This window comes from Acipenser ruthenus, chromosome 52 (genome assembly GCF_902713425.1).
Source record: "Acipenser ruthenus chromosome 52, fAciRut3.2 maternal haplotype, whole genome shotgun sequence".
In the NCBI taxonomy this organism is placed as follows: domain Eukaryota; kingdom Metazoa; phylum Chordata; class Actinopteri; order Acipenseriformes; family Acipenseridae; genus Acipenser; species Acipenser ruthenus.
The window spans coordinates 8,143,923-8,170,210 of NC_081240.1; the positions used below are offsets into that span (position 1 = coordinate 8,143,923).

Below are 26,288 nucleotides of genomic sequence, written 5' to 3' on the forward strand. Positions count from 1 at the left end.
ACACAGGGTTATTGTTGTATATTCTTATAATGAAGCTCTGCTTTCGTGTCTTATCTGCAAAGCAGACTTTTGAGAAAAATAGTGAAAAGGGCAGCAGCTCTGAGATCAGGTTTCTCAATGAACATTAATTAGAAAACAAACACAGTTATAGAATACAAAACAATAAAACAACGATTATTGATTTCCATTACACGAGAGTAGATGTTAAAACTTCATGCTGATTTGAACTCGGTTCTCGTCAAGATAAGCACCAACTAAGACATAGCTTTACAGTAAACTAATGTGATCCAGCTGTGTCTCTATCCATTTGCGTTTCCTTCCATATGATGATGTAGATATCCTTCTGTCTGGTGTTAATGGCTGAAGTGTAATGCTGGCTCCAGGGATCATCTTATTTGCCTCCCTGGCGCATCAGCACACACAACGGCTGCGATGTTGGCTCCGGGGATCAACCACAGTGCGGCCTCCCCAGCGCATCAGCATGACAACCGTCTGGATTGAGCGAAGTAGGGTACATCTCTGGGGTCTTCAAGTGGGCACCTTCCATCCTCTGTGTTTCGTCAACTAGCCCACAACACCTCAAGAGGGCTCGACGGTGATACTGGCGTCCCAGCATCACCCCCCTCCGTCCCCCACTCAACTCAGCCCAGCTTACTTACCCGTACATCAGCGTTGCTTTCTTTCTATTGTGCTTGAGATCCCCAGCCAGAATCTTTCCGTCTCAACCACAGCCAGTTGCTGCTCCTTCAGATAAGTTCTTCACTGTGTGACGCAACTCTTGGCCACTGAACAACAACAATAAATATGACATTTACCAGTAATGCACGGCAGAGCAAATAAAAAACAATAACATGATTTCATATGACAAAACTTTTTTACAGAAATATTGCACAGGTGTCAAGGATTTCAATCAATGTCTTCCCTCTCATCAGCAGAACATCATTCTCTCAAGTCCCTTCTTGTTTTGCTGTTGCTCGTTTTGTTTTCCACACTTCTTTATTTCCACTCTCTTTGACTCAGGTGAAGTCCATTGATCCTGCAGCCCCCACACTGGTTTCCTCTCCCCGTTCACTTCCTTCCTTCCTGTGTTACAGGTAATAGGACCCCACCTCCTGACCCCCTTCATCAAACACATTTTGTTTTGATCAGATATTTTCAGATTACTGTTCATTTTGAAAAACTTATAACTGACCGTCTTTTTATTAAAATATCGGACCTTAAAAAAGTCCAAAGCTATTGTCACATGACCGAGTGTCTGTGAAGACTTGTAGAAAAACCTCGACTCTGTTTGGTATTGATCTGCTTGTAAAGCTGATGTCTCCCAGTACACTCAGTGTTCCTCGTAGTTATCACGTCATTAACCAACCATTAACACAAAGCAAACCACACTTAAAATGACTGAGCTAGATGCTCACAATGAATAAACTAATACAGTGTTCATTACAATAAAGTGTGACCAGACTTCCTCACAGCCCCTAAACCCTGTCTCACAGTTTGGAAGTCCACACTATAAAGCAACACGTCCTTTTCAAATACTTTACACACTTCATGAAATCATTTTAGTTAAACACATAACCATGGACAGAGCAGGGGTCTGTTTGACTGCTTGTCAATCTTCTGTTATAATCAACAGCAATCCAATATTTCAAAAAGAACATTCTTAATAAAACAAAGAGGAAACCCACAAGACGAGGCACCAAGCCGTCTCTATCACAATCCTGCCCCAGCAGCTTGTGACACTGTTAATAATCTGATCTGAACTGTGTTAATAAATAACACATTTACCATGGAAAACAAGAGAATCAAGGCAAGCCGTCTCTATCACAATCCTGCTCCAGCAGCTTGTGACACTGTCAATAATCTGATCTGAACTGTGTTAATAAATAACACATTTACCATGGGAAACAAGAGACTCAAAGCAAGCCGTCTCTATCACAATCCTGCTCCGACAGCTTGTGACACTGTCAATAATCTGATCTGAACTGTGTTAATAAATAACACATTTACCATGGAAAACAAGAGACTCAAAGCAAGCATTTTTTCTCGCCAGTTTGTTTTGCTGGTGGGAGAATCAGGGAGCGTGAACCAGAGAGACAGGAATGAAACAGGAAGCACAGAGAGACGGACTCTGTAAGCAGTGTTACAGTGGAGGGAATCAATGTGAGACGCGCTTCGTTCTTCACAGTCTGTATCAAACACAGAGCAGTAACCCTGACACAAACACTCTCAGGGAGCTGGCAGTAAAAAGAAGGAGGTTTCTGGATGAAAGGGGGAGAGATACGCAGCAGAAATAGCTGCAGTGTCTGTAGCCTGCTACCTAATTAGAAGGACAGAGAAAACCCCTTGTGAGCATGAGAGAGAGCATTATAAATGTGTTCCACAGTACAAGCACAGCAAAGTGTAATACAGCAGCACAGTAAAATCTAAAGCATAGGGAAGCATTGTGAAGCACAGAGAGGTCTGCTAAATCATAGGGAAGCATTGTAAAGCACAGAGAGGTGTGGTAAAGCATAGGGAAGCATTATAAAGCACAGAGAGGTCTGGTAAAGCATAGGGAAGCATTGTAAAGCACAGAGAGGTCTGGTAAAGCATAGGGAAGCATTGTAAAGCACAGATAGGTCTGGTAAAGCACAGGGAAGCATTGTAAAGCACGTAGAGGTCTGGTAAAGCACAGGGAAGCATTGTAAAGCACAGAGAGGTCTGGTAAAGCACAGGGAAGCATTGTAAAGCACATAGAGGTCTGGTAAAGCACAGGGAAGCATTGTAAAGCACAGAGAGGTCTGGTAAAGCATAGGGAAGCATTGTAAAGCACAGAGAGGTCTGGTAAAGCAAAGGGAAGCATTGTAAAGCACAGAGAGGTCTGGTAAAGCACAGGGAAGCATTGTAAAGCACAGAGAGGTCTGGTAAAGCATAGGGAAGCATTGTAAAGCACAGAGAGGTCTGGTAAAGCATAGGGAAGCATTGTAAAGCACAGAGAGGTATGGTAAAGCATATTAAAGAACAAACCATGGTAAACTAACCCTTATAGAAGCTCCCTGTAGTAAAAGCACAGGAAAGTGTAATACAGCACAGTCTACAAATCCTGAGTATCCAAGGGCTGAGTGTGACGCTTTGATAGACGTCTGTGAAGCGAGATGGTCCCGCAGCGGCCCAATAGCTTAAGGGAATGACGCGTTTGTTTTATAAAGACATCGCCCGCTCACCCTTCTGGAGCATAGATACTCCCAGCGGTCCTAGAGCAAAGATCGCATTTTTTTTTTTTTTTTTGTTATAAATCAAAACACACGATTTCATGCAATTTTCTTTCTTTTTTCCCCTATGGTGTGGGTGCACCGCTACGTCATCTCAGGGTCTCCACAAGATTCACTCCCGGTTCAGCAGTTATTAGTTTATAATTAGTTTTATTCACAGTTTCTAGACACATATCCATATATAATAATATAACAGATTAGAATTACATAAATTCGATTACTAATACATCCATTCAAATTATTCAAAGTTAACTTAAGATACATATTATAAATAAAAATGTTTGTTTTAATATACGGCTATTTCATTCCCTTGATTAATATTCAGCAGGGGCTTACGTAATATTCATGAGAAAGGAGGCCAGTCGTGGTCTATGTGACGTAATTTTGGCGCTTCCGAAGAGAAGCACATTTTGAATCCAGCATCATAGCAAAAACATGAAGCCCAGTTTTTATTTTCAGCCACTAGATGGCAGTATAAAGCCATTGTTTTGGTCAGAACAGCCATTACAATACTTGGTAAACGCGGAAGCAAACTTGTCAACTCTGTGCGGCGCCGTGCATTGAACTGTAATAAAACCAAGGTAAGGGCTTGGTGCTGTACTTCAGTTAATGAACTCTAAACTTCAGCGTTGTCTGTTGCTGGTTTGAGCAACACGTCGGTTTGGTGACTTGCATTTTGACCTTTAACAGCTTGGATTCAATTTGCAAATAAGGTCCTTCAGTTCGACTGGTAATTTAATAAGATCGTGGACAGCGTGAATGTACCTGCGTGCAATGTCTAGCAGACAGCTCCGTGTGCAATGCTGTACCGCGTTTTACTGTGTATATCTTAATCGTAGTGTTACACTTGCATTGGTGATCCGGGCCGCTGTTATACATTCTAATAGCATGGCTGGTATATTTACATGCATGATTTTTACACTGTAATGATGTTTTGGACATATTTTCCTTTGTGCATTATCGTCCGTAGTAACGATGGGATTTTATGCGTCTGAAACGATGTTATACCGTGAAGACTGCGAACCAAAACGTTTACTTACAGACGACTTGCACTTACACTACACTACACTACACTACACTACACTACACTACACTACACTACACTTACACTACACTACACTTACACTACACTACACTACAGTACACTACACTACACTTACACTACACTACACTACAGTACACTACACTACACTACACTACACTTACACTACACTACACTACACTACACTACAAGTTTATGTCTATATTTTTATATATCGCCCTCCCTTCACGCCACGGCACCCCAGAGCTCTGTACAAAGTTAAAAACAAAACCACAGAGCTCATGTGTAGAACACACTCTCAGCTACAACCAGTGATATAAAAGCGCGTTTAAAAAGGATGTCTTCAGTTTAGACTTCAAAGCATCCGGTGTTTCAAGCTGCCTAAATCAACCGGGTTCCTCAAAGCTAAAAGGAGAGGGAAGGGCATTTTATTTAATAATGGTTTCGAAATATATACATAATAAAATATATAAATAATAATTACATTTGAAATTATTACATTTGAACCTTAAATATACAACTACAACAAAATGTAATTAAAAAAACAAACAAACAAAAAAAAAACTATTTGATTTATATTTGACTATTGTTGTGAGTTTTTGTCCAGTTGCTCTGTTTGGATTTTGGTGTCTGACCTAATTTCTTCCAGAGCTTTAGTTTCTTGCACTGTTCATGTCGTTAGGGTTACCTGATTTGCAGAGTGAAAAACTGGGATCTTCTTTTTCTTCAAGTCACTGATGCTGAAATTGTGAATGAATGAGTTAGTCATTTAGCAGAGGCTTTAATCCAAAGTGACTTCCAGAGACTAGAGGCTGAACCCTGCATCATCAACAACTGCTACTGCTGCTGCTGCAGAGTCACTTCCAACAGGAGCTTTTTGTTTTACATCTCATCCGAAGGACTAAATAACAGTACTGTATATAATAACACAATGATAGTTTATAAATTAAACATCAGGTATATTCAGTGTTGACAGGTCTGCTGAGCCCCCTTTGCAGTCAGCGTTGCTCACTGCAAGAGTGACGGTTACTATGGCGATCACCCCTCTGTCATCCTAAGTCCCATGACCAGAACCTGAGTGACTTTGAGTTCTTTTTATTAAACATCAATAGTAACTGGACAACCATGAAGAAGCCGGGAGGTGGGAAAGGACTTCAAATACAAAGAGCAAACGATGTAGCCTTAAAATACAATGACCAGTACAGAGTCCCGGTCAGTACCAGCTTACTGTCACCTCTGAGTGTCGTTTACAGTAAGTGCAATAGCACGACTAAAATACAATTACCCAACTCTCTAATAAGCATGTCTTGCCCATTTTGCACTCACTAACTAACAGCTAACTGTTCCAGTTCTTATAGCTTCCAGAGACTAGGATTCCTAATAAAGTGTCCCTTAAGCTTTCTCTGTGTGTGTGTGTGTGTGTGTGTTTCACAGGCTGTTTTTTGGGATGTCTGGCAAGGACAGGGTTAAGTCCGAGCGCAGGGGGAGTGGCCCCTTCACCAGGACACGCAGTTCACTGCGCAACTCAGAGAGTGCGGAGCGAGGGAAGGGGGGAGAGAAGAGGCGGAGGAGTGGAGTTAGGGGCCGCAAGCGCTCTACTGCAGGTGAGTTGTAAGTCTTTCTGAGTGTCTTCAGTGTAAATTCAATGGCAAATGTTTCCACTAGAAGTCTTTCTCAGCGTCTTCAATGTAAATTCAATGGCAAACTTTTCCATTAGAAGTCTTTCTCAGCATCTTCAGTGTAAATTCAATGGCAAACGTTTCCACTAGAAGTCTTTCTCAGCGTCTTCAGTGTAAATTCAATGGCAAACGTTTCCACTAAAAGTCTTTCTCAGCATCTTCAGTGTCAATTCAATGGCAAACGTATCCACTAGAAGTCTTTCTCAACGTCTTCAGTGTAAATTCAATGGCAAACGTTTCCACTAGAAGTCTTTCTTGGTCTTCAGTGTAAATTTAACTCAAGTCACTTTTTCGTCTTCAATACAGGAGCGCTCGAGGGCTCGGCTCATTCGGTCAGACCTGTCCTCACTCCCAAACGAAAGAAGGGACAAGTGACGGTGAAGAAGGAGGGAGAGGGGAATAGAGAGAAGGTGAAGCCACGCAGACAGAGGAGGAAATCAGTGAAACGTGGAGTGAAACGGGAGAGCGTGGATGAACCGGGTACGAGAATATGAAAACGACTTTCAGTTCCATTGAATTAGCAGGAGATGACCTCATAACGCTGAAAGAGATTGTAACTAATTAATCTGAGGCTCTCTGGTCCACTGGTTAGAGAAAATGGTCTTGATACCAGGAGGTTCAAAGCCCGGCTCAGCTACTGACTCACTGTGTGTGTGTGTGTGTGAGACCCTGATCAAGTCACTAAATCTCCTTGTGCTCTGTCCTTCGTATGAGGCGTAAAACAAACAAGGTCCTATTGGAAGTGACTCTGCAGCAGCAACAGCAGTTGTTGATGATGCATAGTTCACCCCCTAGTCTCTGGAAGTTGCTTTCGATAAATGGGTCTGCTAAATAATAATATTAATAAAACAATTCCTTTAATCTCGCCTGTCCTGCTCTTCTATTGGCTAGTCAGTCTCAGAGGTGCAGTTCTGAAAGAAACACATGTTATAGTCCCATTTTCATTTGAATTCACATCTGGTTCTACACTGGGGTTAAAGGAAGTTCTCAGCTTGCTTGACTTGTCTTCCAGGAAGTCTGTCACTGCTTTACTTCCTGGTCACCCAACAGCAGTGTCTTCTGGGTGCAAAGCATGTCAGTCAATAGGGGAAGCAGCAGCTGATTGGTTATTGACAGACAAGAAGCCAGAGAAGTGGGGCGATTTTACCCAGCAGGCGACCTAGGAAGTGACACTATCCGAAAGCATGGCTTGTGCAAACTGAGATTTCTTTAACCAGATATCATGGGTTTAAGTAAAAATGACATATTAAAATATGTGTTCATTTCAAAACTGCACATTAAGACTTCTATAATGAAGGGCTGTCAATGGGGGGAAATTAATGGAATTATTTTGTCGGCTACAATTTGAGGTGATGATGAGTTCAGGAGCTGCTCTTCAGCTCTAATTACCAGCCACAGACGTGAGTAACACAGGCTGGATCAGCCACAGTGTATTTATAGAAGAGCCAGCACCCTCTAGTGGTCTGCCACCTTGGATCAAGTTTGTTTTGCTAACTGCGACAGGGAGGAAGTGACATCATAAGACAAAACAAAAATAATTGTCTTGACGTCTGACTGCTTTGGTTACCAGACGGCGGGACCAGGCCTGTGAAGAAGGGAACAAAAAAACTAAAGAGCGAGGGAATAAAAAAGGAGGAAGAAGAGCCATTGCCTGTACAGCCCAGCTCATCAGCGGAGATAGAGACAGAGAAAGGGAGTGTGAAAATGGAGGGAGGAAGAAGGAAGCTCATAGGAGCCCACATGTCCATAGCAGGTAGGAGAGAATGGATTTTAAAGATGGTCAGCGCTCCTTTAAAGGGAGGGACCAGCGATACTGTTAATAAAGCTAATAGGAGTTGAGAGAATGGATTTTAAAGATGGTCAGCGCTCCTTTAAAGGCAGGGACCAGCGATACTGTTAATAAAGCTAATAAGAGGTGAGAGAATGGATTTTAAAGATGGTCAGCGCTCCTGTAAAGGGAGGGGCCAGCGATACTGTTAATAAAGCTAATAAGAGGTGAGAGAATGGATTTTAAAGATGGTCAGCGCTCCTTTAAAGGGAGGGACAGCTATACTGTTAATAAAGCTAATAAGAGGTGAGAAAATGGATCTTAAAGATGGTCAGCGCTCACAAGTCTGACTGTGTCTCTGCAGGTGGGCTCTGGAACGCTGTGCAGGGCTCCGTTACGATCGGGGGCTGTGTGTTCGGCATGTTCCTAGGCTCCCAGCGCTCATGGAAGAGCCGGCCCCTGGATGAGAAGGCAGTGGCTCGGTTCCGCCAGGCCTGCTCCCAACACGGCTTCACCCCCGACCGCATACTGCCGCACGGGTCATACCTGCTCAACTGTGGGTCTCCCAAACCCGGTGAGTACCAGCCGTCTCCACCAGGGGGAGACAGGCAGGAAATTGCAGAGCAGTACCACCTGACTCCACCAGGTGGAGACAGATACAGGAAAGGTCTGTTAGTTCATATCTAGACCACCTTGAAGTAGCAACTCTGTCCCCTAGAGGGAGATTTCCACCAGGGGGAGCAAAGATACATGAAATTACCAGAGCAGTACTGCCTTTCTCCACCAGGGGAGACAAAGATACATTAAGTTTTCTGGACTGTATTGCAGTTAATGGATCTCAGATTCCCAGTACAGTACAGTTACAAATCTGGACTTTCTTGCTGTACTGCCTGTATCCACTTGGGGGAGACAAAGATACAGGAAAGATCTTCTCCAGTAACATTGTTTTTTATTCAGACTGCAGTGAATTTGCTGGCTCTCAGATCCCCGGTACAGTGCAGTCAGTTAGTTTAGAACTGGACTATCCTGCAGTACTACCGGTATCCACTGGGGGGAGGCAAAGGTACAGGAAAGGTCCTGAGATCACAGCCCTATCACTAGACGACGCTGGCTATTCTTTAAAGACACTTTTGCTTATCTAGAATACATATATCTCTGGCAGGCAAATATAGCATAAGAGCAGCTTAACACAGACTTGTTAGAAAAACTAAAACTATTTGTGTAATAAATAAATAAATAAATAAATAAATAAATAAATGAAAGAAAGAAAGACGAAATGACCAGTGCAGTATCGCCTGTCTCCACTGGGGGGAGACAAAGATACATGAGAAAAAAAAACACTGAATATTTGCAGTAAGTCACTCAGCATGATTTCAAACACCATAAAAGATATGAACACACACATACAATATAAGAAAATGTAATCTGATTATTTTATCCTCAGGTGTCTATGAGAAGAGCAGAGCCATGCTTATTGATGAACTGAAGAGGTGTGAGCAGCTGGGCCTGACCATGTTCAACTTCCACCCTGGCTCCTCCCTCCATGACATCACAGTAGAGGAGTGTCTGGATAGGATAGCAGATTCCATAAACCACGCCCACCAGCATACCACTGGAGTCACGACAGGTACAATCAACAGCCTGCAGTTCCTCCTGCCACCAGAGTGGTGAGTGGGGGGCGCTGTTTCATTAGTTCTGCCGAGGGAGATGGTCATATTTAACATTTCTGTTTTAATGTCTGTCTCTTTCTTTCCCTCTTCAGTTATAGAGAATATGAGCTGCCAGGGTAACACTGTTGGGGGCAAGTTCTCAGAACTGAGAGGGATTATTGATCGAGTGAAAGATAAATCCAGAATTGGAGTCTGTCTGGATACGTGCCATGCCTTCGCAGCTGGTAAGAGAAACTTGGATTTAAAACCAGACCAGTTTCATCTGTATAGCGTCCTTCAAAATACTCATTGAATCTGTTCACCATAAGAGACAGGGAAAGGGGTCGACTGGACACTACTGTTAGTGAGACAGACTGGTCTTTCACCATAAGAGACAGGGAAAGGGGTCGACTGGACACTGCTGTTAGTGAGACAGACTGGTCTTTCACCATAAGAGACAGGGAAAGGGGGAGGGGCAACTGTCCTATAGTATGTGACCCTTGCATGACCCCAGTAAGAGTCTCCTCCCCCAGGTCACGACCTCTCTGCAGTGGACGGGGTTAAGAAGATGCTGGATGAATTTGATTGGACGGTTGGACTGCAGTATCTCAAGGCAGTGCATCTCAATGACTCCAAAGGTAGGGGGCGCTATTTAGAATATCTAGTCACTCAGAACTTGGGGGAGAAAGTATTGACAACTGGGGATGAAAAGTTGCAGTCTTTTATTTTAATATATATATATATATATATATATATATATATATATATATATTTTTTTTTATTTATTTCTAACCTGCCTGGAATTAAGAATACAAAGAAAATATATGAATAATTCGACCTGTATTGAAATCGCTTTGTCACATATCTCCAGTACAGTAATGTTAGTTTACAACAAGAATAGCTTGCAATATCGCCTGTATCCACTGGAGGGAGACAGATACACAAAAAGATCTCTAGTGTTGTAGATCTCATCCAGACTGTATTGAATTTCTACAGTAATCCATCATCCACAGTTGTGCAGTGCCTCTGTCTATCTGTCATTGAAGATCATTGAGGGTATAGTTAGCACACTGTGGTCCCATTCTACCAGCCTCACCCCATTGTAGCTGCCCTATACTTGTGCTACCATTGCCCCTCAGTGTAATACAGAGCCATTACAGTGCCGCTGTCTGTCTGTCTGTCTGCCATTGAAGATCATTGAGGATATAGTTAGCACACTGTGGTCCCATTCTACCAGCCTCACCCCATTGTAGCTGCCCTATACTTGCGCTACCATTGCCCCTCAATGTAATTATTTTTATTTAGTCAATTAGCTGATGTTTTTATCCAAAGCGACTTAGAGACCAAGTGGTGAACTATGCCTCACAACTGCTGCTGCTGCAGAGTCACTTCCAATAGAACTTTGTTTGTTTAATGTCTCATCCGAAGAACGGAGCACAAGGGGGTTAAATGACTTGCTCAGGGTCACACACAGTGAGTCAGTGGCTGAGCTGGGATTGAACGGGAACCTCCTGGTAACAACAAGCCCCATTCTCTAACCAGGGGATCATCGAGCCTGTCTGTTGACCTCACATGTGTTTTTCAGGGAAGCTGGGCTGCCATCTGGATCGTCATGAGAACATTGGTGAGGGGGAGATCGGATTGGAGGGATTTCGACAAATCATGAACGAGCCTCGCCTGGACAACATGCCCATGATCCTCGAGACGCCCGTCAGGTAGAGGGGGAGGGGCTGCCCATTTCAGGGTTTTGATTGGCTGATCTGTCTGCTGTGTTCTCAGGTTAGTGGTGAGAAATTAAATCTAAATCTCAGTTATAAGAAGTTGAATTATAAGAAATTGGTAAATGTGTTCTTTTATTTAATAAGACTGCCTTTTTATGTTAAATGATCTAAAAGCAATTGTTCTGGCCTGAATTTCACACGATTAATCAATTACACATTGGACCACCATGTGCTCACTATACCCTCAATGATCTTCAATGGCAGACAGACAGTGGCACTGCAATGGCTCTGTATTACACTAGGGGCAATGGTAGCACAAGTATAGGGCAGCTACAATGGGGTGAGGCTGGTAGAATGGGACCACAGTGTGCTAACTATACCCTCAATGATCTTCAATGGCAGACAGACAGCGGCACTGTAATGGCTCTGTATTACACTGAGGGGCAATGGTAGCACAAGTATAGGGCATCTACAATGGGGTGAGGCTGGTAGAATGGGACCACAGTGTGCTAACTATACCCTCAATGATCTTCAATGGCAGACAGACAGACAGACAGACAGACAGACAGTGGCACTGCAATGGCTCTGTATTACACTGAGGGGCAATGGTAGCACAAGTATAGGGCAGCTACAATGGGGTGAGGCTGGTAGAATGGGACCACAGTGTGCTAACTATACCCTCAATGATCTTCAATGGCAGACAGACAGACAGACAGACAGCGGCACTGTAATGGCTCTGTATTACACTGAGGGGCAATGGTAGCACAAGTATAGGGCAGCTACAATGGGGTGAGGCTGGTAGAATGGGACCACAGTGTGCTAACTATACCCTCAATGATCTTCAATGGCAGACAGACAGACAGACAGACAGACAGACAGACAGACAGTGGCACTGCAGTGGCTCTGTATTACACTGAGGGGCAATGGTAGCACAAGTATAGGGCAGCTATAATGGGGTGAGGCTGGTAGAATGGGACCACAGTCTGCTAACTATACCCTCAATGATCTTCAATGACAGACAGACAGACTGCGGCACTGCAATGGCTCTGTATTACACTGAGGGGCAATGGTAGCACAAGTATAGGGCAGCTATAATGGGGTCAGGCTGGTAGAATGGGACCACAGTGTGCTAACTATACCCTCAATGATCTTCAATGGCAGACAGACAGACAGACAGTGGCACTGCAATGGCTCTGTATTACACTGAGGGGCAATGGTAGCACAAGTATAGGGCAGCTATAATGGGGTGAGGCTGGTAGAATGGGACCACAGTGTGCTAACTATACTCTCAATAATCTTCAATGGCAGACAGACAGACAGTGGCACTGCATTGGTTCTGTATTACACTGAGGGGCAATGGTAGCACAAGTATAGGGCAGCTACAATGGGGCGAGGCTGGTAGAATGGGACCACAGTGTGCTAACTATACCCTCAATGATCTTCAATGGCAGACAGACAGACAGTGGCACTGCAATGGCTCTGTATTACACTGAGGGGCAATGGTAGCACAAGTATAGGGCAGCTACAATGGGGTGAGGCTGGTAGAATGGGACCACAGTGTGCTAACTATACCCTCAGTGATCTTCAATGGCAGACAGACAGACAGACAGTGGCACTGCAATGGTTCTGTATTACACTGAGGGGTAATGGTAGCACAAATATAGGGCAGCTATAATGGGGTGAGGCTGGTAGAATGGGACCACAGTGTGCTAACTATAACCTCAATGATCTTCAATGGCAGACAGACAGACAGACAGTGGCACTGCAATGGTTCTGTATTACACTAAGGGGCGATGTTTCTTTTCGTTTCTCATCAGGCCTGACATGGACGGCTCACAGGAGATCCAGTTGCTCTACTCTCTGTGCCAGTAGAGGTGGCTTTACTTTCCTTGAGCCTCAGCTTCCATTATGCTGCTGATCCACCCAGGCTGCGCTGGAGTTAACTGGAAATCCACACTATAGGGACTCAAGTCCTCAATTTGTGAAACATTTGGATAGATGAGATTAACGAGAAAGTAGCTAGGTTTTGGAAAATCTAGCGTTCCACGTCCCCCCGTGTTGCTACAGCTGTTTAAATAACATCCCTGTCATTTTTCATTTCATTAACATCCTGACAACTTTTTACACATAACTTTAAAGTCTGTTTCAAAGCTCTTTTCAATATGTCTGCTGTAGTGCACTGGGGTTTGATTTCTGTCCTCTGAATCAGTGCTGCTCAACCCCGGTCCTCTGGTTTTCATTCCAACTGAGCTTTCAATTACTTAATTAAACCCTTAATTAATAAACTAATAATTAGCACAATTAGGTATTTTTAATTGTTTTCAGCTTTTAAACAGTTAGAGCTTTTAAACAGTTTTAAACATTTCAACTTCACTATAAAATGTTGTTATAAGTAACTTAATCTGCAACTTGTTAGGAGCCGAGAACAATTAAAACGGTTTAATTAAGCAAATGATCAGTTCAATTAAGGGTCTAGTTAAGTAATTGAAAGCTCAGTTGGAATAAAAATGAGGAGATACCGGGTTCCCAGAGGACCAGGGTTGAGAAGCACTGCTCAAAATCACTGCAGGAAGAGTGATTTAAAAAAACACACACAAGTGCTCTGGCTTTCCTGTACCATATTATGGATCGTTCTTGCTGTGTTACCTGTTTGACAATGTTGGCAAAATCCTGACACTATCAGTGCACTAGAGTGGACATTTTGAAAAGACTTTGAAACAGACTTTAAAGTTAAAAGTGTGAAAAGTTGTTGGGATGTTAATGAAATGACAGGTACGTTATTTAAACAGTTGTAGCAGCACGTGGGGGACGCTGTATTTTTTGCAACCCCGCTACTTGCTCATTAATGGTCTGCATCTAAAAAAAAGATACTTCTTCATCTCCACAATGATACAGCGTTCTGCATTTATATAGAATGTATAGTAGTTTTTATAAGAAAAAAAAAAAACACTGAAGATGCTTAACTGTTGAATATATGTTTATATAAATAACAAGAATAGATCAAATAAGTATTTCCTATATTTGATGTGTATATTTTGTATAAAAAAATAAAGGTATTGTTTTTAGTTTTTCCAATAAATATGAACTGTGTAAGACAACTTTTATTGTGATTATTGTTATTGTTATGACGATTATTAAAAGAAACATTTAATTATGGGAAATATATGACAAGGAAAACACATGAGACATGATTTATAATCAATCAATCAATGCCTTTGTAAACTATTTGAAGGTGAATGAACCTCCTAGACAGCAGGTGGACACATTTATTAAAATCTTTATGGGCTTTTCAAACGTTTACCAACATCCTCCATTCCCAAGGTGTTGGTAACTCCGAGGTCAGAACAGCTGCATTGAGATTATTATTAAACCTCTCGCTTCGATCGTGCTGTAGTGTTGTGCAAGAGGCAGAAAACAGGAGAGACGCCTGGATTCTTTGCAATCCTTTTATTTGGACGCTCTCTCGGCACACGCCAGAGTCCACAGGGTTTTGAACAGTGACAACGATGACACAGAGTGCCTGAGTTTCAGAAGGGGCCATTTAAGAGAGAAAATAGAGGTTGCCGTGCATTTTGACTGCAAGGTTATTTTTTTTTGCTACCTAATTATACGTGTTGATTTTCAACAGGGGCAGGTTCATTTCTTCTACTCGCAACGCCCTCTGCCACTCCTGCTTACGACTGATTTAAATGACAAGTGATTTCCAGGTTCCTTAACAGGCCAATGAGTTACATTCCAATAGTATGATGTCATTTAAATAGCAAACATTGATTGAGGCAGCGCACGTGCAGACTAGTTGCAACAATGGAGAGGAAAGAGAGAAAACGATTCTCAAGCTGAGCTTTTGCTCGATGAAGTTTTGGAATACCAAAATGTTCGTTTTGGCAAAAGGCCCCGGCTAAATTAAAATAGGGAAAGAAATAACAGATAAAATAAATTCAACCTCTTCTGTAAAAAGGTCAGTTAAGGAAGTCCAAAAACGATTTTGAGACCTGAAGCACAGAACGAAGCAAAAACATAATAAAAAATCAATCGACATTCCAGGGGAACAGGTGGAGGACCACCGACTAAAGTCCAACTAACAGCATTGGAGAGAAAAATCCATCCTACAGTGTCCATACCTTGTGGAATAAATAAATCTGTGCGCCAAGTGGTGTTTCCAAATATATTTCTGTCTTGTGTCCAGTGAATTCCCACACCCTCCCACAGGTTAGTTTAGAGGGATGAAGAGCGATCCCCACACAGTATAGTGAGGAGTGTGTAGGGTTAGTTTAGGGGATCAGGAGCAATCCCCACACAGTATAGTGAGGAGTGTGTAGGGTTAGTTTAGGGGGATGAAGAGCGATCCCCACACAGTATAGTGAGGGGTGTGTAGGGTTAGTTTAGGGGATCAGGAGCGATCCCCACACAGTATAGTGAGGGGTGTGTAGGGTTAGTTTAGGGGATCAGGAGCGATCCACACACAGTATAGTGAGGGGTGTGTAGGGTTAGTTTAGGGGATCAGGAGCGATCCACACACAGTATAGTGAGGGGTGTGTAGGGTTAGTTTAGGGGATCAGGAGCGATCCACACACAGTATAGTGAGGGGTGTGTAGGGTTAGTTTAGGGGATCAGGAGCGATCCCCCCACAGTCTAGTGAGGGGTGTGTAGGGTTAGTTTAGGGGGATGAAGAGCGATCCCCACACAGTATAGTGAGGGGTGTGTAGGGTTAGTTTAGGGGATCAGGAGCAATCCCCACACAGCATAGTGAGGGGTGTGTAGGGTTAGTTTAGGGGGATGAAGAGCGATCCCCACACAGTATAGTGAGGGGTGTGTAGGGTTAGTTTAGGGGATCAGGAGCAATCCCCACACAGTATAGTGAGGGGTGTGTAGGGTTAGTTTAGAGGGATGAAGAGCGATCCCCACACAGTATAGTGAGGGGTGTGTAGGGTTAGTTTAGGGGGTCAGGAGCGATCCCCACACAGTATAGTGAGGGGTGTGTAGGGTTAGTTTAGGGGATCAGGAGCGATCCCCACACAGTATAGTGAGGGGTGTGTAGGGTTAGTTTACGGGGATGAAGAGCGATCCCCACACAGTATAGTGAGGGGTGTGTAGGGTTAGTTTAGGGGATCAGGAGCGATCCCCACACAGTATAGTGAGGGGTGTGTAGGGTTAGTTTAGGGGATCAGGAGCGATCCCCCCACAGTATAGTGAGGGGTGTGTAGGGTTAGTTTAGGGGATCAGGAGCGATCCCCACACAGTATAGTGAGGGGTGTGTAGGGTTAGTTTACGGGGATGAAGAGCGATCCCCACACAGTATAGTGAGGGGTGTGTAGGGTTAGTTTAGGGGATCAGGAGCGATCCCCCCACAGTATAGTGAGGGGTGTGTAGGGTTAGTTTAGGGAATCAGGAGCGATCCCCCCACAGTATAGTGAGGGGTGTGTAGGGTTAGTTTAGGGGATCAGGAGCGATCCCCCCACAGTATAGTGAGGGGTGTGTAGGGTTAGTTTAGGGAATCAGGAGCGATCCCCCCACAGTATAGTGAGGGGTGTGTAGGGTTAGTTTAGGGGATCAGGAGCGATCCCCCCACAGTATAGTGAGGGGTGTGTAGGGTTAGTTTAGGGGATCAGGAGCGATCCCCACACAGTATAGTGAGGGGTGTCTCTTGCGGCTGGCTGCTCATCCACTGTAATATTCTGTCCTGGTTTGTAGTAGAGAATGTACACTCCAGTGTTCTTTACTGTGCATCAGAAACTCCACGGTAGAATGACGAAAGTTTTGAATCTCTTACTTTTTCTTTGGTACTGCTTTAACATCCTCAGACATCATCTCAGAAGGGCAGCATAATGGCGTTTTGGAGGCATTAACATCCTTCCACCAACTAGCAGTTTCCAGCAATGCAGAATAAAATGCCATTGATTACAGGGTGATGTCATCATATCAGCTGAATAGAATACCATTGATTACAGGGTGATGTCATCATATCAGCTGAATAGAATACCATTGATTACAGGGTGATGTCATCATATCAGCTGAATAGAATACCATTGATTACAGGGTGATGTCATCATATCAGCTGAATAGAATACCATTGATTACAGGGTGATGTCACCATATCAGCGGAATAAAATACCATTGATTACAGGGTGATGTCACCATATCAGCGGAATAAAATACCATTGATTACAGGGTGATGTCATCATATCAGCTGAATAAAATACCAATGATTACCGGATGATGTCACCTTTAAGCTGAATAAAATGCCATTGATTACAGGGTGATGTCACCATATCTGCTGAATAGAATACCACTGTCCATGGTGATGTCACTGTTGTGAAGTTATAGGGGGGAAAAACACTTAGAGGTTTTTGCAAACCTGTTATTCGCCTGCCCCAACCAAAACACTAAACAACACTAACTGCACATCTCATCCCAGTTTCATCAGATCTGCTCCAGTCTCTTCATGGGTTTATCTGAAATACAGGAATGAGAGACTAGTGAATTAGCCCACTGTCTGTCTGTCTGTCTGTCTGTCTGTCTGTCTGTCTGTCTGTTTGTCTGTGCCACCTAGCCCTCCTAATTGGATCCCAGACCTCCAGCGGTGAAAGGCAGGAATAACTGAGACAAAGGAAGCTAATTCTTATTATCAAAATGTCTCATATTTGTATGTTCTAATAGGATCTTTAATAGGAGCAACAGTAGGGCAAGGGCCCTCCACAGATATGCAAGTATATTATGCATGAGATTTTCTGTGTGGCAAAAATAAACTCAAGTTTCATATCAAGAGCGCATGGTAAAATGATGGGTAACTTTACATTCAAGTTTCATTTGGGATCTTTTATTTAAACTCCACCATCACCAAGAAATGCATCTTCCTTAAGTTTCATTATTACTGTGCACTTTAAATTTGGATTTATTTTAAAGTCTGCCATTTCCTAGAAATGTAAGTTTCATTATTACTGTGCACTTTGTTTTGATTTATTTTAAAAACTACACTTCCCCAAAATGTAAGCTTTGTTAATACGTGATTGTGGCAAAGTGGCTGCTGATTATGAACAGGTGCAGAGGTGATGCAGTGCAGAAATAATCACAAGTGAAAAACTGTAATTCAAAGTGGAAATGTTATTTTTATTGTCAACACAAATCCTGGTCTGGCGACCAAACAATAATCCTCAGGCAATAAGCCCCTGGTGTAAATCTCGGCAGGAAAAATCATAATAATGATTTGTAAACAAAACAAATAATAACACGTTATCCGCTCCCACAATACTACAAACACAAATCACCAGTCCGGGTGCGTGCAGCCGTGCTCAAGGTGGGTGATAACAAATAACAGTGATTGTGTTGTTGTTCCGGGTAGTGCTGGCCCAAGGCGACATGCTCCGGAGACGTGTTAGCCGTCTCGTGAATTTACAAACAAAAGACAATTACTAACAGTGCTACAAACAAACAAAACACTCACAAATACTTTTATATTTCTTTTTGGGAACTCTCCCAGTCCTTCCAGATTCACCCTCTGCTGGTGGAGGTGGCAGAGGCAGCTCCTGCTGGTGTTAGCGGTGGAGGTGGCGGAGGCAGAGGCAGCTCCTGCTGCTCTGCTCCTGCTGGTGGAAGCAGTGTAGGTGGCGGAGGCAGAGGCAGCTCCTGCTGCTCTGCTCTGCTGGTGGAAGCGGTGGAGGTGGTGGAAGCAGAGGCAGCTCCCGCTGCTCTGCTCCTGGCGGTGGAGGTGGCGGAGGCAGAAGCAGCAGGTATTCTTTCTCTGCTGCTGGAGACCTATGTTCTGGACCTGTGGGCCTTCCCCCCTTGGGGTGTGGCCACCCGAGTTCCCCCCTTTTGGGCTGTGGACGCACGGGCTCCCCCCTTCTGGGTGCTGGACGCACGGGCTCCCCCCTTCTGGGTGCTGGACGCACGGGCTCCCCCCTTCTGGGTGCTGGACGCACGGGCCCCCCCCTTCTGGGCGCTGGACGCACGCCCCCCCCCCCCCCCTTCTGGGCGCTGGATGCTCGCGCTCCCCCCTTCTGGGTGCTGGATGATCGCGCTCCCCCCTTCTGGGTGCTGGATGCTCGCGCTCCCCCCTTCTGGGTGCTGGATGCTCGCGCTCCCCCCTTCTGGGTGCTGGATGCTCGCGCTCCCCCCTTCTGGGTGCTGGATGCTCGCGCTCCCCCCTTCTGGGTGCTGGACGCTCGCGCTCCCCCCTTCTGGGTGCTGGACGCTCACGCTCCCCCCTTCTGGGTGCTGGATGCTCGCGCTCCTCCTCTTCATATTGCGTGGGGCAGCTCCAGCCTTCCATTTTTATTTATTTTCTTTTTTCCCTCCAAACACAAAAAACACGATTTAAAAAAAACGAACAAAAGAAAACACCCTTTGCTTTCCTGGTCCTGCGTTCCTGGAGGCGTTGTTTGTCCCACGCAGGACACCATTTGTGACCGAGCTTGCTGTTGCAGTGACGTGTGGGTAGTGATGTCACGGAGCCGGAAGTAAACAAAGGCAAACAATGAATGGAGGTGGTGAAACAGCGCTACGGCGCTCAGCTATTTTATTAAATAATAAAACAAAACAAAAGATTTAAACAAACAACAAAACAAAAAGGCACGTTGGCCAAACAAACAAGTATCGTGTTGTTTTTAAGCCAGCACGTCTAGCAATTGTTTTGGTTCTAAATCTCTCAGCCTTACGTCTCTCCTCTGACACTCTCCTCGAGGGTAGAGAGCTGCAGGTTTATATACAGTGACCATCTCCTGATTAGCAACAGTTAATCAATGAATTAACTCAGGAGATGGTCACCGTCTGCATGAGTTTCATAAGGATACGTGACTGTCAGCTAGTTAAATAAATCACTAGCTGATCAGTCACGCATCCTCACAAGGTTTTTAAAAATACAAAAACAATAACAAATAACCAGCGCTTCGCCATAATATAAAACATAAATCATAATATAAATAAATAATAAACAAAGGGGCGGGACACTCCGCCACAATCCCTCGACCACATTCTGCACAGGATTTTTAGTAAGCGTGATCGACGGGATGTAGTTTGGCACAGAACAGAAGCTAACATCGTCCCTGCTAAACTACATTAAACTACTCTACTTAGTCTGTTAATTGTACTATCAGTTCTGTCTCGGCCTAGGAGTGTCTCTCGTAACTGGCAGTGTTGAGGTCGCTCATAGTCTGGTAGGCTACCTGAGCCTCCCCGATCAGGCAGGGTCCCAGCTGGCTCGCCCAGAACTCCTACGGCCATGACGCGGTGGTGGCCAGATGCTCAAACTCGACCAGGTACGCCTCCGGGTCATCCTCCGCCGACATCTTCATCGCCCGAGCCTTCGGTGCCGATATTGCTGGTGTTCCTGTAGGGGCTGGTGTTGTGGAAAGTGCCAGCCCTACCCGTTCAATGAGCGCAGTGTAGCGCTCCTCCCTCCTTCTCTCCTTTTCCTCCTCAATAGCAGCAAGCTCCACTTTAGCATCCTTGTCCTTTGGCTCTCCTCTTCACAGCCTTTCTCGTTGGCTGGCTTGTCACCACTCTTGTCGCTCTGGTTCCTTATGCTGCAGCCCAACTAGGCTGCTCCAACTCCACCTTGTGGTGCCGCCTACTCTGGAACAGAGAAGATACCCACAGCCCTTAATGCAGGTTCTTCATAAAAGACTGGCTCGGATCTTTAAATACTGGTTACACCTGTGTATTAGTCACTTAAATGGTTAAATGTGTCCACACAGACAATATTCCACACGCTAATGTAAAACAGAACCAAAGTGCTAGGTTCAGCACCCAAGGCCTGGACAAAAAAGGAAATAGAATGCGTTATGTTTGGTTGTTAATAGAATGTGTTATGTTTGGTTGTTAATAGAATGTGTTATGTTTGGTTGTTAATAGAATGTGTTATGTTTGGTTGTTAATAGAATGTGTTATGTTTGGTTGTTAATAGAATGTGTTATGTTTGGTTGTTAATAGAATGTGTTATGTTTGGTTGTTAATCGCTCAGCAGCGCCCTGTTTGTGTCTTGAGTTGTGAGTGTGTGCCATGCTTGTGTTGCTAAGTTATGATGCCGTAAGGCAGTGTTGGTGTGTGCTTTACGGCAGTGAGACGCGATGTTCCAGATACTCCAAAAACCACACAATAAACCTCCTGTTGAGTTCACCTTACATAAGTTGTGAAAGTCAGTTATTGCACCATAACAGAATGACCTTGATATTTAGTTTGTGTTGTTGATGTATTTAATGAATCGTCCTACCTTGACCCACACATGAGGTTGCAGTCAACATAAGCTCATTAGAGTCCAAAGTATTTGCTCAATTACAACAAGGAATTAAGTGATGTCCAAACAGAGGGCCTATTTACAATGCATACTCAATAATCCAAGTGCTCATGAAAAGGCCGGTGCTCCCAGTGCAAGTGCAGGTTGCAGTGTTGTGACAGTGTTGAAATCCTGGGTGCTTGTGCTGGCTTGTTAGCACTAAATCCCAATCAGTTTCCCTCTACAATATAAAACACAACAGTAGTGCCCTGGCTTGTTATTATTTCAGTCTAAGGGTCCCTACTCATATATCTGTGTCCCCTTTGTACTGCCAAACTCCTCCCCGTGATCAGCCCAGCGCCATGCTTTATCCAATCGCCGCACTCACCACAGCTGATCACAGTATAGTTGTTTGCAGTCTTACAGCAACGCCCTTTCGCCAAGATGGCCAACTTGTGGTACCATCCTACCATCGAGTCGACCCATCCCTGTGAAGGCGTACCACCAACCTTACTTAGAGTCCTTCCAGGTCAAGAGGTAGATTTGCAGCACAGATTCATTCTCTCCCCATTCTCTCCTGTTCTCTATACCAGATGTTAATAAAGTTTGAAATAAAGTGAATGTTGCGTTTGTTATGTAACTGCACAAATATGTGAGATAACTCATGTGTCAAGTTAAAATGCATGGGACTCTGCATTCGGTCTAACACATTTCTTAGACAGAAGGACAAAGGATTTCAAGGGAAAGTAACACATTTATCAAGACAAAATAACAATTTGATCTGTTTTCATTTTATTCATTTCTTCAGTTTGCCCTTTCTCTACTGTTGCTCCTATTAAAGCTCCTACTAGAACATAAAAATATGAGACATTTTGGTAACAAGAATTAGCTTCTTTTGTCTCAGTCATGGCTCCTGTTATTCTCCTTGTAAAAGTCCTACAGTGGGCTAATTCACTAGCCTCTCATCCCTGCTTTTCACTTTCCTCTGGTTGCCTGGGTTCCAATCTGGGGGGCTATGTGGCACAGACAGACAGACAGACAGACAGACAGACAAACAGACAGGCAGACAGACAGACAGACACATAAGCTCAAAGAGAACATTAGATGTTTCAGATAAACCCATGAAGACTGGAGCAGATGTGATGAAACTGGGATGTGATGTATGGTTAGTGTTGTTTAGTGTTTTGGTTGGGGCAGGTTCTGGTTAGCCATACTGTGCTGGAGTTCTGAGATATGCCCTGGTATAAAATTGCCATATGTGTAGAAAGGCATGTACAGTCCATGCACAGAAACACACAAGCACAGAAATGAGACACACGCATATAGAGACACAGGTGAGAGACACATTACAAAACACACACACTGTTTACAATAAAAGCAATTAATCTTCATTTCAATTTATAGTTACAAAGGCTAAGGTTGTCAGTTTTAGGTACAAAAAAAACATTTTGCAATTTTGTAACCTATCCTATGTGGAAAAATTCTGCTCGGGTGCCATGTTGTCGAACTTAGAGAGTGGCCACTTCCTGTGAATAATAGGTTTTCCAAAAACATCCTGTTTTTTTCCCCACCTATAACTTCATAACAGTGACATCACCCTGTAATCAGTGTTATTCTATTCTGCTGACAGGGTGACATCACCCTGTAATCAGTGTTATTCTATTCTGCTGACAGGGTGATGTCTTCATGGAATCAGTGTTATTCTATTCTGCTGACAGGGTGATGTCTTCATGGAATCAGTGTTATTCTATTCTGCTGACAGGGTGATGTCTTCATGGAATCAGTGTTATTCTATTCTACTGACAGGGTGATGTCTTCATGGAATCAGTGTTATTCTATTCTGCTGACAGGGTGATGTCTTCATGGAATCAGTGTTATTCTATTCTGCTGACAGGGTGATGTCTTCATGGAATCAGTGTTATTCTATTCTGCTGACAGGGTGATGTCTTCATGGAATCAGTGTTATTCTATTCTGCTGACAGGGTGATGTCTTCATGGAATCAGTGTTATTCTATTCTGCTGACAGGGTGATGTCTTCATGGAATCAGTGTTATTCTATTCTGCTGACAGGGTGATGTCTTCATGGAATCAGTGTTATTCTATTCTGCTGACAGGGTGATGTCTTCATGGAATCAGTGTTATTCTATTCTGCTGACAGGGTGATGTCTTCATGGAATCAGTGTTATTCTATTCTGCTGACAGGGTGATGTCTTCATGGAATCAGTGTTATTCTATTCTGCTGACAGGGTGATGTCTTCATGGAATCAGTGTTATTCTATTCATGACAGGGTGATGTCTTCAGTGTTATTTTAGGGGATACCTTGGGACTCTCGCCATACTTTCTCACCAAATTAACATGATCCCTGGTAAGTGGAATATTGAACTTGCAAGTTTAGGGGCAACTGAGCAAGATCTGAGTCAGAGCTCAATGCATCCTAATGAAGATGAAGATCCGAGTCGGAGCTCAATGCATCCTAATGAAGATGAAGATCCGAGTCGGAGTTCAATACATCCTAATGAAGATGAAGATCCGAGTTGGAACCCAATACATCCTAATGAAGATGAAGATCCGAGTCGGAGCTCAATGCATCCTAATGAAGATGAAGATCCGAGTTGGAACCCAATACATCCTAATGAAGATGCAGATCCGAGTCGGAGTTCAATGCATCCTAATGAAGATGAAGATCCGAGTCGGAGCTCAATGCATCCTAATGAAGATGAAGCTCTACTACATTCCTAAAGGAAGGTATCGAGGTGGGGACTGAAGGATCACATATCAATTGTACATAATATTGAACTGGACTCTATTGAACTTTTCACATTAATTGAAGATCGCTGACATGACCATTCGACTAAATGACCATTCGATGTAAAACCTATTTGTTTAAATAATTTAAAATAATATACAGTCCCTATAGAAAGTCTACACCCCCTTTCAAAATGTTCACCTTTTGTTGACTTAGTCTGCAATTAAAATGCATTAAAATAGTTTTTTTTTCATTTATCTACACATCCTACCCCACAACCTCCAAGTGAAAAAAATATTTTTGAAATTTGTAGAAAATAAATTAAAAAATAAAAACTGAAATAGCTTGGTTGGATAAGTGTCCACCCCCTTTGTAATAGCAATCCTAAATTAGCCCAGATGTAACCAATAGCCTTCAAAATCACACACCAAGTTAAGTGGCCTCCACCTATGATAAATTGTAGTGATTCATATGATTTCAGGATAAATTCAGCAGTTCATGTAGGTTCCCTCTGCTGGGTAGTGCATTTCAAAGCAAAGACTCAACCATGAGCACCAGACACAGATCAGGGGATGGGTATAAAAAAATATCAAAGGCCTTGAATATCCCTTGGAACATGGTCAAGACTATTATTAAGAAGTGGAAGGTGTATGGAACCACCAAGACCCTGCCTAGATCAGGCCATCCCTCCAAACTGGAAGACTGAGCAAGAAGGAGACTGATCAGAGAGGCTACCAAGAGGCCAATGGCAACTTTACAAGAGCTACAGGCTTTTATGGTCAAGACTGGTCAAAGTGTGCATGTGACAACAATATCCCAAGCACTCCAAAAAATCTGGCCTGTATGGTAGAGTGGCAAGAAGGAAGCCATTACTCAAGAAAGCCCACCTTGAATCCCGTTTGAAGTATGCAAAAAAACAGTCAGGAGATTCTGTAGCTATGTGGCAAAAAGTTTTGTGGTCTGACGAAACTAAAATGGAACTTTTTGGCATAAATGCAAAGCGTTATGTTTGGTGCAAACCCAACACAGCGCATCACCCAAAGAACACCATCCCTACTGTGAAGCATGGTGGGGCAGCATCATGTTATGGGGATGTTTCTCATCAGCAGGGACTGGGGCATTTGTCAGGATAGAAGGGAAAATTAATGGAACAAAGTACAGAGAAGTCCTTGAGTAAAACCTGCTGCCCTCTGCAAGAAAGCTGAAACTGGGACGGAAGTTCACCTTTCAACATGACAACGACGCAAAGCACACAGCCAAAGCTACACTGGAGTGGCTAAGGAACAAAAATGTAAATGTCCTTGAGTGGCCCAGTCAGAGCTCCGACCTAAATCCAATCGAAAATGTGTGGCATGACGTGAAGATTGCTGTCTATCAACGCTGTTTATCCCCAAGGAACTTGACAACTATCGATTGCTGTCTATCCCCAAGGAACTTGACAGAGCTTGAACAGTTTTGTAAAGAATATTGCCAAATCTAGGTGTGCAAAGTTGGTAGAGACCTTTCCCAACAGACTCACAGCTGTAATTGCTGCCAAACGTGCTTCCACCAAGTATTAACTGAGGGGGCTGGAGACTTATCCAATTATGATCTTTCAGTTTTGTATTTTTAATATATAACTTTTTTCCCCTTAACAGTGTGTAGATAAGTGGAAAAAAATCCTCATTTAAATGCATGAAACTCTAAGGCACTGACACAACAAAATGTAAAAGAAGTTCAAGGGGTGTAGGCTTTCTATAGGCACTGTATATGTTTAGCTTGATATATGAATAAATTACACACATGAACTGTATGTGACAGATTGTATTTTCTAATGTCAACTTGAGGCCTGAAGCAAGGCTAAATATATGTGTGAATGAACATTAGAATGTCATTTTTCTAACAATCCTTTTGATTCCAACTTTGCTTGTTTCCTTAGACATGCGTCATCTCTGCAGTCAATTGTGGAATTGTAGTCCTGGGCAAAATGTTGCAGCAGCAGAGACCAGATTTAAAATAAATACAAAAATAGTTACCTTGTGAAGATTAACTAGTCTGCTGTGAAGATTAAGTTGTTATGGATATGTTTTTAAAACACACACGGTTGTAAAGTGAAGTGAAATGCAACTGTCTAAAAATCATGGGACATATTGATTAAGCATGTTGATCTGTTAAACAATTTAACTGCACTTCAGTGCTGTGGTTATTTTTAATCCTTTATTCATAAAGCATGTATATCTGT

At 43.4% G+C, this 26,288-nt stretch overlaps 1 protein-coding gene across 3 annotated transcripts; it reads left to right on the forward strand.

Annotated features, from left to right (window-relative positions):
• Window positions 1-3,701: 3,701 nt before the first annotated feature.
• LOC117963003 (probable endonuclease 4) lies at window positions 3,702-14,000 on the forward strand. Of its 3 annotated transcripts, none has more exons than XR_009320108.1 (10): window positions 3,702-3,832; window positions 5,728-5,897; window positions 6,279-6,452; window positions 7,543-7,725; window positions 8,105-8,314; window positions 9,185-9,367; window positions 9,503-9,634; window positions 9,923-10,027; window positions 10,975-11,168; window positions 12,928-14,000. XR_009320108.1 is itself a non-coding variant. In XM_059016333.1 (10 exons), exons 2-10 carry the CDS (start codon window positions 5,741-5,743, stop codon window positions 12,980-12,982), a joined length of 1,329 nt encoding a protein of 442 aa, XP_058872316.1. In that variant the 5' UTR covers window positions 3,703-3,832; window positions 5,728-5,740; the 3' UTR covers window positions 12,983-14,000. The 3 variants fall into 3 exon arrangements, 2 of the variants coding, with proteins under 2 accessions (XP_058872316.1, XP_058872317.1); XM_059016333.1 differs by having other exon boundaries at window positions 3,703-3,832; window positions 10,975-11,104; XM_059016334.1 differs by lacking the exon at window positions 7,543-7,725 and having other exon boundaries at window positions 3,704-3,832; window positions 10,975-11,104.
• Window positions 14,001-26,288: the final 12,288 nt, after the last annotated feature.